The sequence below is a fragment of the Etheostoma spectabile genome, chromosome 10 (assembly GCF_008692095.1).
Source record: "Etheostoma spectabile isolate EspeVRDwgs_2016 chromosome 10, UIUC_Espe_1.0, whole genome shotgun sequence".
Taxonomy (NCBI): domain Eukaryota; kingdom Metazoa; phylum Chordata; class Actinopteri; order Perciformes; family Percidae; genus Etheostoma; species Etheostoma spectabile.
This window is the reverse complement of record NC_045742.1, coordinates 18,706,610-18,722,309: the sequence shown is the minus strand read 5'-3', so window position 1 is coordinate 18,722,309 and position 15,700 is coordinate 18,706,610. Positions and strand designations below refer to the sequence as shown.

At 41.0% G+C, this 15,700-nt stretch overlaps 1 protein-coding gene across 3 annotated transcripts in view; it reads right to left on the bottom strand.

The window, feature by feature from the left end:
• LOC116697403 (A disintegrin and metalloproteinase with thrombospondin motifs 2) overlaps positions 1 to 15,700 on the bottom strand; it is a 105,604-nt gene that overhangs the window by 50,635 nt on the left and 39,269 nt on the right. For all 3 annotated transcript variants that reach the window (XM_032528752.1, XM_032528753.1, XM_032528754.1), the window contains exon 3: positions 6,966 to 7,143. In XM_032528752.1, the coding sequence (XP_032384643.1) occupies positions 6,966 to 7,143 (178 nt within the window). The remainder of the gene's footprint in view (positions 1 to 6,965; positions 7,144 to 15,700) is intronic.

Genomic DNA, 15,700 nt, shown 5'->3' with positions numbered 1-15,700 from the left:
TACAGAAATGTTGATTAATGTGCATTGTCCTAATCAAATAAATAAATCTACTCTACTCTGGATAAGTACCTCATACAACCCCCCTTTCAAAAGATCTAAATTATCCATATAGGTACAGAGACTGTGAAAAATAGGACTAAGTCTAGACCGCTGTATGATCTTATTATAATGCCTGAGTAGGTTCTCTAATGTCATCACACACATACTGTGAATACACTTACCCTTACCCTGTACTTTACATTGCTTTATGCTCCTATAAATGTCCCCGTATAAAATTAACCACTTGAAATAGAGAATATCAAAAATGTTGTTTGTAAAGATGCAAAAAATGTCTTTGATCTAAATCTGTGCATTTGTTGAATGAAAATAGAGTTCCCTTTTACCTTTTTAACAACAACAAAAGAGGTTAGAGTTAGGAGTTCAGCCCTAATTGCAGATCTGCAAATGGACGCAAACTCCTCATGGCAACAGAAAATCTTTACAAGGAAATTTAATTTGTTGTAGGAGAATTCTTGAGTGGTCCCAAATTAAGATTGGGACCACCACTTTGCTAATCACAACCTTTGCCAAGAACCCAAGTAATGCAAGATGATCATTGTCACAAATATACAGTAGAAATTCAAGGACACACACATAGTTATGCAGCAGCATTTTGACACCAAGAGTCTGTTACTGAAAACATATCCACCACATCAAAGGCGGCACCACCGCTCAGTGCTAATATTGTCAAAACACTATGATCACCATAATTATAGTGACTAAGGCTATAATAAAACTAGACCCCTTCATCCATCCAAGGTGTCCCTTTTCCAGCTCATCCTCTTCTCGCTTACTCTCTCTTTGTCTCGCAGACAGACAGAAACCCCACAACACAGACAGACAGACAGACAGACAGACAGACAGACAGACTGTGCGTGGGTCAGTGCGGCAGTGGCGGCTGCAGACTGGAGCAGAGGTCGGCCGCACCCTGCTATTATCCCAGGAGTCCTGCTCTGTTTAAAGCAGCACTGTGGCACAGTGAGTGATGGCTCAAAGGAGGGCCTGCTGGGAGCTTATCAGGTGAGGAGTCAGACAAGCCAAAGGGAGAACACACACGGTGGAACGCGGTGTAGGCACACTGACAAACACACACAAGTGCTGTCAGTCAGTCATGAGTGAAACAGGCAAGAAATAAAACCTGTGAATGCACAGGGATGAACACAAACACACAGGACTGCATGACTGTGCAAACACACACATGCGCACGCACGCATGCATGGTAGAGTATGGTAAAAAGCTAGTCATGCTCTCCAGGGATACAGCCAGTGGCCACAGAGAGAGGGAGAGAGGAAGCAGCTGGCTGCTGAAATACTTCCCCTCCTAACACTGTAATTTCCTCCCAGAGGCACACCTGGGCCGGCAGTCATTCCCACATATATACTGTGTGTGTGTGTGTGTGTGTGTGTGTGTGTGTGTGTGTGTGTGTGTAGTGTACACACGTGAGAGTACTCGCTGTGTCTCAGTACTGTGTATGTGTTTGGTGTGTGTATCTTTCCGCTTGGCTGCATGTGTGCGTAGTTATGCAGGTATGCACTAAAGCACACTGCTGATTTAAAGTGGATCCCTACTGCCCAGTATAACACCCATATTATTATATTGCATTACACATTACATATATAATACACATGTTCTGTCTATAATGCAAGCCGTGTAACAGAATGCGGCAACGCTGCTCTGCTGATGTGAAATCAGCAACAGCTGCTGCTACAATGTGGCCAGAGCTGTTCAACCCGCTGATCTGTGACCAGTACCTTGTTACAATAATTTCCCTGTGGTATAGCAAGGACTTGTTGTGTGTCCATCAAATATAACTGGCTATAAGGTTTATGTTAGGGAAAGCAAACTGATTAACTTTTCTCCTATTTGAATGCTTTCCAATTAACACCTTCCTTTCTTGAAAAGGCAATACTTTGTTTGGAATACCAATATTTATCCACACTAAAATGGTTCACTGTAGTTTGTTTTTAAATTCTCGAGAGCTTTGGGTATTTTCGTGCTAAAAATGTTAAGCCTCAGACAAGCCTTGGAAGATGACATTGTTTACATAGGCTATATACGGTGAAGGAATTCCCTTCTAAAACTACTGGTTTTAGAGTTTATTATTTTATAATATTTAAATATTTTATTATATTATTATTAACAGCAGCCCAAAGACACTCAGAACTGACAGCTCCTGATTTAATTCATAATAGGGCTTAAACAGCAAAAAAATTTTTGGGGTGACTGATCCACACCTGCCTAATTGGTCTAACTGCTTGTGCTCCTTGACCTATCAAACATCTTTTTTTGTGTTGGACAAACGGCAAAAACTACAAAAATAAGACCAGTGTTGTATGAAACTGGAATTTCCCTCCAACGTTGTCCACATGCCCTTAAAGCTTGCGGGGCAGGTCCAAAGAAAAGAGTTTAGAGGATGTCTCTTAAAACTGTCAGGACAGTATCACCTTTGGGGGGTTTCAGGTGGCTATTTAGGATTTCAACAGCAGTCACTGTACTGCAAAAGTGTGTGCTAGGACCCCCTGTTACATACTGAAGATGAGTACAGGTCATATACAAGTTTGTGTGTGTGTGTGTGTGTGTGTGTGTGTGTGTGTGTGTGTGTGTGTGTGTGTGTGTGTGTGTGTGTGTGTGCTTACATCTCTAAGTGCTTAGTCACAAGTCAACTCTTAAAACCCCTGCACCATATGACTATCCTTGTGTCACACCAGCACAGACAGAGAAGGGAAAGGGAGTAAAGTGAGAGAGAGTGCGCTCTCAAGAGAGCCGCCTTCATTTTCAGGACACGAGAGGCAGACATTAAGCTACAGGGACCAGCACCACTGGCCTCTGTCTGACCCCCTTCAATTTCCTCTCAGCTCAGGCCCAAGCTGACGCATCATTGTATCACTGCTGTGCGACGTGGCATTCACCAACAACACAACAACAGTGACCTAACTCAGCTCACATCAGCCTAGAATGGCAAATCGCAAAACAGTACAGCTCAATACATAAAATAATAGCACAGAACAGCAGTGCCTAAGGGGTAAAACAAATGCTGGCTTTGTGCAGATACATGGGGTCCTGTGTAGCTGCCTCGGTCCTCCGCCCAGTGTCAGTCCACAAGCTAAATGCCCCAGACGCTGCAGGGAGCCTTTCGGCCTTGAGAACAATACAGATCTCTGAAATGTCAATGAAAAAAAGTCAGCTTCAAAGAACTACATTTTGTAACACAATTCTATAACCTACTGTGTATGTGTGCTGAATACTGAGCGTATGCTACCAAAATATAACAAACAACAGTCATGTAGAAACATTGTAACTTTTATATATATCATTTATGTAGGAGTTTAGTCCAGGTAGCAGACTGGGGTAAGGGGGATTAAGGGAAAAAGCCCTCTGGTGGTCCATCTGTTTGGGCATGTCTCAGTACCCTGGACACAACAACGCACTGGCACACAAAAACATGTTAATATAGACACAGCTGAAGCAACACACCCACACGTGCAGTCCAATCCTACTAGACAAAATACCAAACCCCATCCTTACTGTCCAGCCTCTGAAATAAAAAACATGTCTGCAGACACCAAGACGAGAGTTTGTTTGGGCCAAAAAAAAAAAAAAACAGTAAAGACAAAAACAGTAACGTTGCAGTTTACATCAATGTCTTACCAGACTGAGAAGGTTTTTCACAGAGAATATTTTTGAGAAAGAAAAAAATCACTCATCACATCATTATATTATATCCCATTAAGACATTTGTGTGAATCGTTGACATAATTAAGGAAATCAAAAGCTATGGGCAAACATGCATTTTGGTAGGCCACAGTGACCTTGACCTTTGACCTCTAAAATCAAATCAGATGATCGTTTATTACAAGTGGATGTTTGAGGCAAATTTGAAGAAATTCGCTCCAGGGGTTGCTGAGATATCGCGTTCAAAAGAATGGGGCGGACGGACTGACAGACAACCCGAACCCATGCCTCAGGCCACAGCTATCGCCGGCACGGAGGCATAAGAAGGGAAGAAAAGGAACTAAAATTAGCAAAACAGAAAGACATCGATCAAAACCACAGATGAAAGAACATGAAAATGTAAGGGGCGAAGAAAAGACAGATTGAAAGATGGAGCACCTTCCGCACAGCAAAAAAAAAAAAAAGAATGGCAATCCTTCTTTTTCTATTGCAGCAGCGATTAATTGACGAATGTGCCACATTAATAATAAAGCTTGCTCTGTCCACTTAGGACATTGATTCACACCTCCTCAGTTTCTGGTGTAAGTAACCAATCTTCATCGCTCTCTTTCTCTACTTCTTGAGCTCCTCTATTACCTTGCTAAATATAACTTCCTTCCCTCTGTCTTTAGCCAGGAAATGAGTCCAACATTCAATAACTGCATGAGAATTAAGTATGCTTGGCGAAGAAGATCTCCAGAAATGATTGATTGATAATTAATCCATTCGTTAATGTCCCTGATTGATCTACGGGGGGGTGTTTGTCTGAGAAATATGAGGGAAGTTGTTTTTAACTGGGAAAGAAGTGTAAAGGCAGCAGGATCTGTAATGTGCTTTCTATGTGTCCATGTGGCTTTGATATTACAGTGATGTGATGGAACAATTGAATGGTAAACCTGTGTTTACATAATCTTGTGGTCTAGAATAGCTAAGACAAAGATAAAAAAAGGAAAAAAGAAGAGAAACAAAGTGAGAGATCCACATCAAATGCTACTGGGAGCAGCACATGCCTGCTTGTCTGTCTGTCTGCTTGGCCTTGAAAATCCTAGCACTCAAAGCCAGACGACCACAGAACTCATGCCCACGCCAACACACACACACACACACACACACACACACACACACACACACACACACACACACACACACACACAGTGGCCTGTTCTATCCTACGCTATTGATCTGCACCCCACTCTTCATTAGAGAGAAAGATTCAAAGGCAACAAGAAGCAGTGGGACGTGTTGTGTGTGTGTGTCTTTGCGTGTCTGTGTGCATACAGCATGCATGCAAGTGTAAATGTATGATCAAGGGAGTTGTGTAAGCTGCGTGCAGTTACATCCTGTATGTGTGTGTGACTTTCTGTATAGTTTTTGTCAATGTGTGCATGCTCGCTCTTGTGTGTGTGAGTGTGTGTGTGTGTGTGTGTGTGTGTGTGTATGTACTGCCAGGTATCACTAACAGTGGGAGCAGATCTGTGTTACTCTAATGCAGTCTGTCCTCAGTGGGTGTTCCTATGGAAACTCTCTTTCTCCGTATATTATTAGACATTCTTGAGTCAACTGCTCAGAATAGGAAGACGCAGATCTTATCTATTGCGATACACTTGTTATAAAGCGCTTTGTCTCGCTCCTTTACAACATGGGAGACTTGATTCTATGAGAATATCTTTTGCTTTGTGATTAGTTGAGATGCAGACTCTTGCACAGGTTGAGGTCACAATTGATTGACTTTTAGGCATCAGATCAATCACAGTGATTGGGCAGCCACTTCTACTGACACAAGCCTGAGGCAGGTTTTGCAGTAACATATTACAAGCCAAGTCAACCCCTCACTGTACAGCTGACATGACTTATCCTATTTTCTGGGAATTTGACTAAAAATTATTTATCAAAAAATAAAGCAACAATATATCCAATATTATGTCTGAAGTCTTTAGTAAATACTAAATACAGTGTATGTTCCACATCACCTGGGGTGAGCCAATATTAAGATATTGTTTATGTAGTGTTCACTCTGCTATATTGATTGTATTTTGAGAGTTTGAGAGTAGTTAAGAGTCTTAGTTATTATGTTTAGCAGAGAATTGTATGTGTTGATACTATGATACGAGCCATATTGCTCATGCACATTAAATACTCCACCCAGGCTAATACAAGGTTGAAACATGAGTTTCTATGCTGTTTTTTTACATGTCTTACTGTAGAGAGTAACTGAAATTGAGCAGCATTAGAAACATTAGACTGATAATTGTATATGTCCCTTTAGGTTATATGAAATTATAAATATACTTTCAAATTGAGCATAACTTCTATGTTTTTTGTTCAGTAAACACTGATTTAAGTGCAATTCCTCTTTTTACCTTAAAGCAAGCCTAATTGTACTGCATTTTGGTCAGATGTTTTTCTCATTTTATTGTAAAGAAATAACTGATGAATATCTGAATTTTTATGATGGAAATATGATTGTGCTTGCATGATAATGTTCACTCCTTGAGTATTAAAGCCTGATTGAATACATATTTGTCTTCCTTATTTATTATCCCAGAGCTGACATGCTGAGTCAAACTGTAAGTATGATTCTCCCTCTAAAACAATAGCCCTACTTGTTGTTTCACTTCATTTATTAAATCTGTAGAGTGGAAAATGGAGGCAGACACAAGGAGAAACCACAGACTTGAGTGCCAGCTGTTAATTGTTGAGGCAGTCAAGGCAGCGTATAATTCTATAAAAGATAGAGTGGGAGCTACCTTACCACTCCAACATGTGTGTCTCCGTATCGCTCATTTCTCTCTGGGAAATTAGTGCAGTGACAAGAGGATGCGTTTAAGTGTGTTAAGGTGTAATTCTTTTTTGACGGCAGGGTATGCTCAACCTGTGACTCGCTGTCTTTGCATACAATAGTTTGATATGATTATAGCAGCAGGTGAGTGTGTGTGTGTGTGTGTGTGTGTAAAGAATGGTTTAAGATACTAGCTTATTTCTGAATAGTCTGTGTAGTGTTTGAGGATGTACCGCAAAAAAAATCAGAGCAAATCATAACGTAGGTTTTGAATTTCTGTTGAATGATGAGGGACTGAGCTTGCAGTCAGTGTTTTTATATAATTTTAGTGAAAATGGAGAAGCTGGAGATAAATAGAGCGCAGAGCTGAAGTGGGCAGCATTCAGTGAAAAGTGTGTAAAAGTGGAGGATGGCATAGTTGGAGCCACAGACTGACCTCTGGAGTGGTAGTCTGCCGCCGTGCTGCTGATGGGCGCTTTCTTTACGGCTGAGGAGCGATAGACAACGTGCGTCCTTCCTCCTCCTCCCTCCTCCTCCTCTTCTTCCATCACTCCGTCGCCCCGCTCCACTGGCTCGATAAAAAACTCCTCTTTCTCCATCCTGATCATTCCAGCCTGAAAGATAGTGTGGAAAATTAAATAATAATAATAATAATAATGCATTTCATTTATGTTGTGCTCTTTTAAACACTCAGGAAGTACACAAACTGTACTATGACAATTCACTCACTACAAAACACACATTGTGTGTATTCTCCATCCACCCCTCCCCACCTCTCTTGCCCTGACAGTAAGGAGATTGAAATAGTCCTTTTCCCTTTACCCCACTGCCGTGTTAGGGGCATGCTGGGAGAAAAGAGAAGAGGATGGGAGAGCAGTGATCCCTCCTGGGAACCTGCAAAGACCCAGAGTGACACCTGGCTTCTAAAATGGCCAACACAACCGCAGGAGATGAGACTGTCCCTCTCTCATCCTGAACTATCACATTCTGTCAGGTAATTCCCCACGTCCGCCAAACACACACACATACTCACACAAACACACGTGAGACATGCACAAAGGCAAACTCAAATGGAGAGAGTGAGGCAGGAAAGTAAGGGAAGAGACTGTGAAAGAGATGGAGAGAAGTTAAGAAGCGTGCATACAGAACACACACATAAACGGGGAGAACAGGCACTGGGAAAATTGCCCGTCACTCTCTCTTATTCCATCTGTCTGTTTAAGACAACTGGTAATTACCAAGGCAACACACTGCTGTAGAGGAAAGCCATGGGGGAGAAAACACAGAGAGGATGGAGGCTTTGGAGAGGAAGAGCACAAAAGAAAGAGAGTGATAAATGAAGAAGAGAGACATTGATGCGATCAGCGCTTGTCTGCTTCTCCCTCCCCTCAGACAGGAGAAGGAAGGGATGATGAGCGAGTTGAAGAGAAGAAAGTGAGCTGATGGTGAAAACTACAGTGTACATTACAGAGGAATGTGTGTTATGAAAAGCGGTGTGGACTGTACTGCACAGAGTTTTGCTGAAATGCCACCCTGGGTTACAATGACCAGCTACAAATGGCGGATTGTATCAGACTATTTGTAGGAGTATAAAGTATGTATAAATATCACATTTAAAACCTGAACAAATATGAATTTGATAGTTCCAGACATGTACTGTGCATAATGAATGATGATAGATGGAAACATATCTAGAAGGCAATATTCATTGTGAAAAAAGAAGTTAAAGACAGTTGGCAAGAGGTTTTTGAGAAGATAAACACTTAGCACTCTTTGCCAAAAACCCTTTAACCTATTACACTGAACTTCCTTGTTTCTTCACTTATTCAGTTTCTCCATTTAAAAAAAAAAATTATATTACTGCTACTACTTTCATCAACCATAAACTCACCTATTGTCTGCCTGTCCTGGAATCCTTCCTCTGTAGTTCTTAATGAAGTTTTTCCTATTTTTCTCCTGTTGGAAGTGATTTTTGTTTTTTATTTGTGTGTGTGTTTTCTTTTTAACTGCTGCATACATGTTGTCAAAGTGTGGAAGATGTTTTGTAATTTGTTTTTCGTGTCTATTTTCATGTTTTTTCTTTAGGCTGCACTCTGTTAAGCTGTCTAGGCCACCTATAAATAAAATTGTGACTTCACATAAATAGAATAACAAATCTGGTTTACCTTATGAGAGCACCTAGACTTTAAAGATCTATTCTTTTCCTGTAGCATACTTACTACCCATTGAATCCTTTTGAGCTCTAAAGGAATTGGAGTATAAGAACTGTGTGCTCCTTGAATTCCTACGAGAAGCTGATTTAAAGGGAAATGGATATTAACAAACGGGGTCCCTCAGAAATAAAGAGGTACTCATTTTCTTGCCTCTCTCTCTCTCCCTCTATCTTATTCTCCCTGTCAGTCGGAAGTTTGGTCCCGGAAAGATGTCGACAAGCCACTGACCTGCCCTCTCACTCACTTCCCTCCCCTTTTCCCTCTCTCCCTCCACCTCTCTCTCTCTTCTCATCCCTCCATTTCCCCGAGCCGTGGTGCGGCATTCCGATCGGAGCTGATGGATCTGCGATGGTGCATGCATTCCCACTCCAGAATACCAAGCAGTGGAGAGAGGAGAGCTGTGTCAAAGAAAAAAGATGACATATGGGACTGGGAGACATGGCTGGATCGATCTGAGCCGGCATAGTGGGGTTAGAGAGGGGTGCGGTGTGAGGGAGCCAAAGAAGTGGACACGTACTTTGAAAAACCAAAGTTAATGAAGTGTATTAAGCATCAAAGCGTCTGCACACATTTCCATAGTGAGAAGCATTGTCTTTATCCCCTCTAAAGCATAGGAAGCCAAGTCCTAGTCGAGGGGATTGCGGGGAGGCTTGTCCAAACACTGTGTCCAGAACAACTGAGAGAATTCAGATTCATTGGTAGTACGCCAGCAGCCTTAATGTGGCAACACCATTTGGGTTATTCAAAGACAGGGTTAAGGGCCACATGGAGATAGGCTACAAGAAAAAAAATCAACATGACAAAATTATCTGTTTCTGAATATTTTAGTAGTTGAGCACCATCTCAGAAAAAACTTACTGTTGAATGCACTTTTTAGACAGCCCCTAAGTGCAGCTTGTTATTTTCCTGTCTCCTGTCAAGTCATGCAACATTTCTCCAGGCAACGAGGTGACATCAGTCAAGCTTTATTCTGCACTGCCAAACAATACTTTACTGTATGCTGAGAACTGATGACATTATGAGGATGAACCTAAATCCCAAAAACTTAAAACTACTGTATATACTGTACACCTTTGCAGTCTCTATTTTTTTGTTAGCCTATTTGTTTATCGTTTCACACCTGCATTCCTTTTAAGAGTGAAAAAAGTCAGATCTGAGGATTTTTGAGACGCCTTAAGAAGCACATTTTTTTTTTAAATAAGTTCTTAAATGATTTATGGAAATGCATCCTTGATGGCCATCAGTGTAGAGGGTGAGCTCTGCTTATTCTAGCAGTGAGTGTGTGATGTCTGTGTGTTAGATTACTCTGAGAAGTAGCGGTGTGATGTTTGCGGCCAATGTGTCAACCTGGTGATGGGGGAGAAAATACCCCAAAAAAACCTAACGGTGTTTGTATCTGTTCAAACCAAATACCATTTGATCATTTCCAAATTATGTATTCTTAAGCAGTTACAGTGCATCTCTGATTGATGGTTAAATACTCACACTACAATTGTACTTGTGAGTGGTCCTTCACCAAAGAGCCGATCATTGCAGTATGCTATCATATCTTCCCATGAGCTACAACATTATTTCACGCCATCTTTTCAAAAATAATTCATAAAACTAATTGAAGTATGTATTCTATTAGTATACACAGTTATTTAGAGATGACCAAGTTAGGTCAACAGGTCCGGTGTGTCAACGTCTTTTCTGCCAAGTGGTTCTTCATCTGCTGCCATGAATTTCCTCTGTAATTGATATATATTTACCATCATCACTCTATAACTTGCCTGTTCAGGGATTGCTATGACATCAGCTGCCTCTCTAGTTGCTGTTCTCTTGTTACAGTAAGTTCATTGTGCTCCTTTGGGCGATGAGCCTGAGGATGTTTTATTAGGTTTGACGTGTAAAAATGTAGCTTATTAGCTCCACTCCCCTCATGAGACACTTAAATCTGACACAGTTGCTTTTTGCATCTCACCATTATCTTCACTGATTCTAAAGGATTTTCACATCACAAACAGGGAGTATCACTGCACATCTGGCTGAAAAGGTCATGGCATCTACTTCGTATTTCTATTATACATTTCCATATTTCTTGGTTTGTGTCTCCCTGTCACAACAACATCTGATCATTTGCATATAGTGAAGGCAACACATACTGTACACAACATGGTGATGGGACAAAATACCACCTGCTCAATTGTTTCTCATTAGCAATATATACGGACGTTTATGCATTAAATGCTAATGATGCCAACATTACAATATGAGAACGATTTCAAGAAAATAACTTTTTACAAAGATGCCAAAATTTTATAACAATTTCCAAAGGAAAGTGTCCGTAGCCAAGTCTATGTATTATTTGGAGTAGCCAGGACATATTTTGGTAGGGAACACTGCATGGCACTTAGTTTGTTATATGGCAATGACTGACCCTTTTAGCCTCTTTATGAACAATTTCTATGAGAATTTTACACCCCTGGTCCTTTCACACACATTATGCCTTTGAATTGGGCTTATTACAGTATAGGTGATTTGTCTTTAATGCTCAGTCCACGCAGTATGGAATAGTGTCAAATGAGCTTTGCTTGTTTAAATAAAAGTGGAATTCATCTGCTAAGTAAATTGAGTCATGGGAATCAACGCCACAATTCATCATTAGGTTTTGTTATGAAACTATTTGGATGCTGAAGAAGGCCAATAATTAAAACATTTTTCTTTGTTTATGTTGTCAAAAATTACTTTGCCGCTTTGCAAAGACTCACATTAACAAAGCCAAAGCTAGAAAGATGTCTCACTGGTGAGTAGTATGATCTATTTCAGTTCATATTTCCGTCAATTGAAGAACACTTCCTTCACAAGGAATAATGATGCACATTACATCTGAGTAATTTATCATCAAGATTAAAAAAAGAAAAAAACATTTTGAGCAACCTGCACCAAATATTCACATCTGGCTCATTACCAGAGAAAACACCTGCTCACAACTCAGTATAGTATAACTGGGTTATTATTATTACTCTCATGGCCATTGAGATGGAGACACTAACCACAACTCTCCCTTAGACCTGACGCCCATCTGCAGGCTCCAAATCTGGATCCTACACACTGAGTGTCCAGTTACAACAGGATAATCCTAGTGTGTTTGAAGGCACACCAAGACTCTATTTCAAGATCTGAAAGGAGTAACTTGAGTCCTAGTTAAGTGTGGAGTGGAAGAGCGGATGTTGTGGTGAGGATCAAAGTCACACCCGGTCAGGGCCCTTTCGGCTCAGTCCACCACAGACATTGTGTGTGAGCGTGTGTTTCATCTGCTTCATAAACCTGCTACTGCTAACTTCACACACAGTTGTATACATGCATCCACAGGCATACAGAAACAATTGCACAAACACACACATCCTTGCACAAATATAGCTTTGATAGTGACTCACTACTGTGTAACCCTCCAATTCATTCACCCTTTGAATCATAATAGAATCCGCCTTGTACAATAATAAGGCGGATTTGAAACATTAGACACACTTCAGAGAGAGAGATTATTAAGAGGACACGTCACCGTAAATAGTAATGGTGTTTTATGTAATCGCATCAGCGGCAAATTGTACCTTTATGCTACCCCGCTAAGCTCTAAGAGAGCCAGGTTTTGAATTTGAATATATCTCTGGAAAAAATGTAGATTTATCTGAAATTGATGAAGGCGGCATTAAGCAAAGCTATTCAAAACTGAATGTGCTAAATATATAAGACACTTGTGATAACCCTTGGCAAACCTTTCCTCTCCGCTGCTTTACTCTCACAGGAGAAAAAAGCTAGAGAGCAGGAGCAGGAAGAGAGAAATAACTGCAATTAAGGTTACATATTAAGACAGATTCATTAAGTGAATGAAATTATTTGCTTAATGTCCTAAAGAGCCAGGCGTTTGCCCAATTATGTTAATTATGAATATGAAACAAGGAAGGATAATAAATCAGAATTGGCAAACAAAATGTATCAAATATAAACATGTGAAAGAAACGATGTCTTGTCATACCTTTGTCTACTCTGTCAGTGTGTGTGTGTCTGACACACACTGTCAGACACACACACACACACAAAAACACACACACACACTATGCACACGTGTGTTTGTGGAAGCCAGATGCCAGTGTAATTTAAGCCGTGCAGGACTTAGCGATGCAGCCCCATCCCTGCCACCCTGCTCAGCTCATTACATAGAGTGGTCTCCAAAAATGGTCACACACCTACACACCCTCACATACATACACAAGCATGGTGGCCTTGCCCCAGTCACCTTCTATTTCTCTTTCTCCGCTTTCTCCACCTCATTTGCAAATTGTTCATCTTTGACCTACATTTATGATCACAGTGTGTCATCCAAACCACACACACACACACACACACACACACACACACACACACACACACACACACACACACACAGAATCTGGGTCATTTTAACTCTCCGGTCCGGCCCTACATCAACTGTCTCCGACCCGTAAAAGGGAAAAGGGAAGGAGGAGGAGACATGAATAAACAGGAAAGACCCTCTGTGAGTTCCCCACAAGGCAACGCTGAGGCTTTAGTTATCTCCAGGAACATCTTGCTTGTTTTTGAGTCAGACCCCTGGTGGTGCCCTTCGGTCAACAAGTTCTGTTTCCACCCTCATATTTCTCTCTGTATTTGCACTCTTCCTTCATCCACTTTCCCTCCTTGCTGCTATATAATCTGCTTCTCCTTTGATTTCATCTTTCTTCTTGTCTTTTCCATCTCTCTTTTTGTTTCTCCCTTTTCCTTTTTTTTACAATTCCATTACTATGCCATCCTCCTTTACTTCGTCCCTTTTCCGTTTCTTATAATACTAAGTGGTAGAGGCACTCTAAATGTGTGAGAGTGAAAAGGGGACGGCCCAGGTGTTGGAAAAAGAAGACAGAGCGCAGGCCATATTATTGAAACAAAACAGACTCTGGATGGCACGGACCTAGACAAGCAGTAGCAAGCTAAATCAGTTTAGCCTTACCGCATGATTTGTGGAAAGTTTGGTTCAGGGCAGGGCACTGACACTCACAGGAATACAGCCGCTGACAGTCTGGCGTATAGACCGAGAGACAGAGTGCCAGCCAGACAGTTTGCAAATGAGGCTGTCTCAGTATCCCATTCTCACTTTCTCTCTCTACCAATCCGTGTTGTTATTCATCAGGACAGAAGCTCCATCCCTCCGTTTTCTGTCCAAATGGAGATTATGAATCAGCAGTACGAGAAAATAGAAATCAAATGAGCTGAGGAGTTAAAGCAGATAAAATGTGTCATAACCAGTCAGGAAGAGGTGAAAGAAAGTGGTGGGTAAAAATGAGAGAATTTGAAACTGACAGATGATAATTCACAAGAATAGAAGATAAGAAAAAAAGAAAAGTAGGGGAAAGAAGAATGACTTGGGGAAAAGGATAAAGCGCATTCTGGGTCAACAAACGAAAACACAACTGCAAGGAAAAATATAGGAGAAAATGTACAAAGTCAATTACTGCATAATCAGCTCAGCATTTGAGTAAAGCTAAGATCCTCCTCCCCCCTTGTTCCTCTCTCTCTTCTCTCTGTCTGTCTCACCCTTTCGTTCTTTTTCTCTCAGGAGTCTGACAGCTTTCCCAGACAGCCAAATGTTCTTGGCTTGACCAACATAGAGGAGACAGGACACGTGTTGGGATTGTTTACACAATCCAATCATCAGAGGCACGTACATTCGGTCTCTACTGTTGTCTCTTCACAGGGTGGCTCAGATATTAGCAGAGGACTTTCTACAGAGGGTGGCAGTTTGCTGCAGAGGGCCAGAGGCTGTATGACATAAAGCTAATATATTGTTGGATGAAACTTACTTCAAGACCAAAGGAAGGTTTAGAGTGGCTAATGTTGTGTTGGATTTATAGCATCCTCAACAATGCCAACGTGCCATTAAGGAAAGCTCAGAACTCCACATAGACCCTGGGGCAGTGCACCGAAGGCAATCTCTGAGGATATGTTTGTTTAAGCCTTGAAAATCCTAATTTTATCTTGTGTAAATTGGGGAATAAGCGTCTCTCCATAATAAAACTACTAAAACTTATTCAGGAGCCTAACAAAAGAAGACATGCATTCACTTGACAGGTTTAGGGATAGACAGTAATTTCTGCAAGGTTACAGACATTACGGGTACAGACAGTAGTAGAATACCAGTGTTTGACAACTTCTTCTTGGTTCCTGGTTGTGCAACAGTGTCAAAACAACTAAATATGATAAAAAACACTTAATGAAAACAATATTATGTTACCCAATATGTTTCTACAAAGATACGTCTCAGCAAACCTACGCAGTGAAGGGTGTTATGGGTAACTGTTAAACAACACATTGTGCAGACGTGCATGTCAAGCTAGATGATTGGTTGTTCACACTCCTGTCAGGAGGTGCGTTTATAAGAGAGAGGCAAAAGAACCTAAACGTGATATGTTAGCTACAAGTAAAAAAGAAAAAGCCATGCGAACATTCTTAGGTATGATTGCCAACATGCAAGGATAATTCAACACGTCATCAACCTCATTCATACGTAACGTTATCTATTGTGATATATTTGTACACTGCTCATGAAAATTAACTCAAGGTCCACTTTGTCGCTTTTTCCTGATATTTTCACTACATCTCACAGTCTTCTTGAGTGGATGGAGTTTGCTCAGTTGCCATGGAGATTTAATAGATACATGGTTAGTTTTCAGTGTGGAAATTGCAGAGCCAAACTAGTTTGTAAGTGATAAGAGTGACACATTTTAATCAACTAGAGGTTAATCTTCACAGCTCTTCAGTCTTTGTGTGCTCCATGCCCTTGATGTGCTAATGCCAGCACACTAACACCCACTTTTATACACACACAAATATAAAGAGTCCCAGCCAAGCGCCCCATCAATCCCTCTTACTAGCCCAGCCATCGATCCGTGTGTGTGTGTGTGTG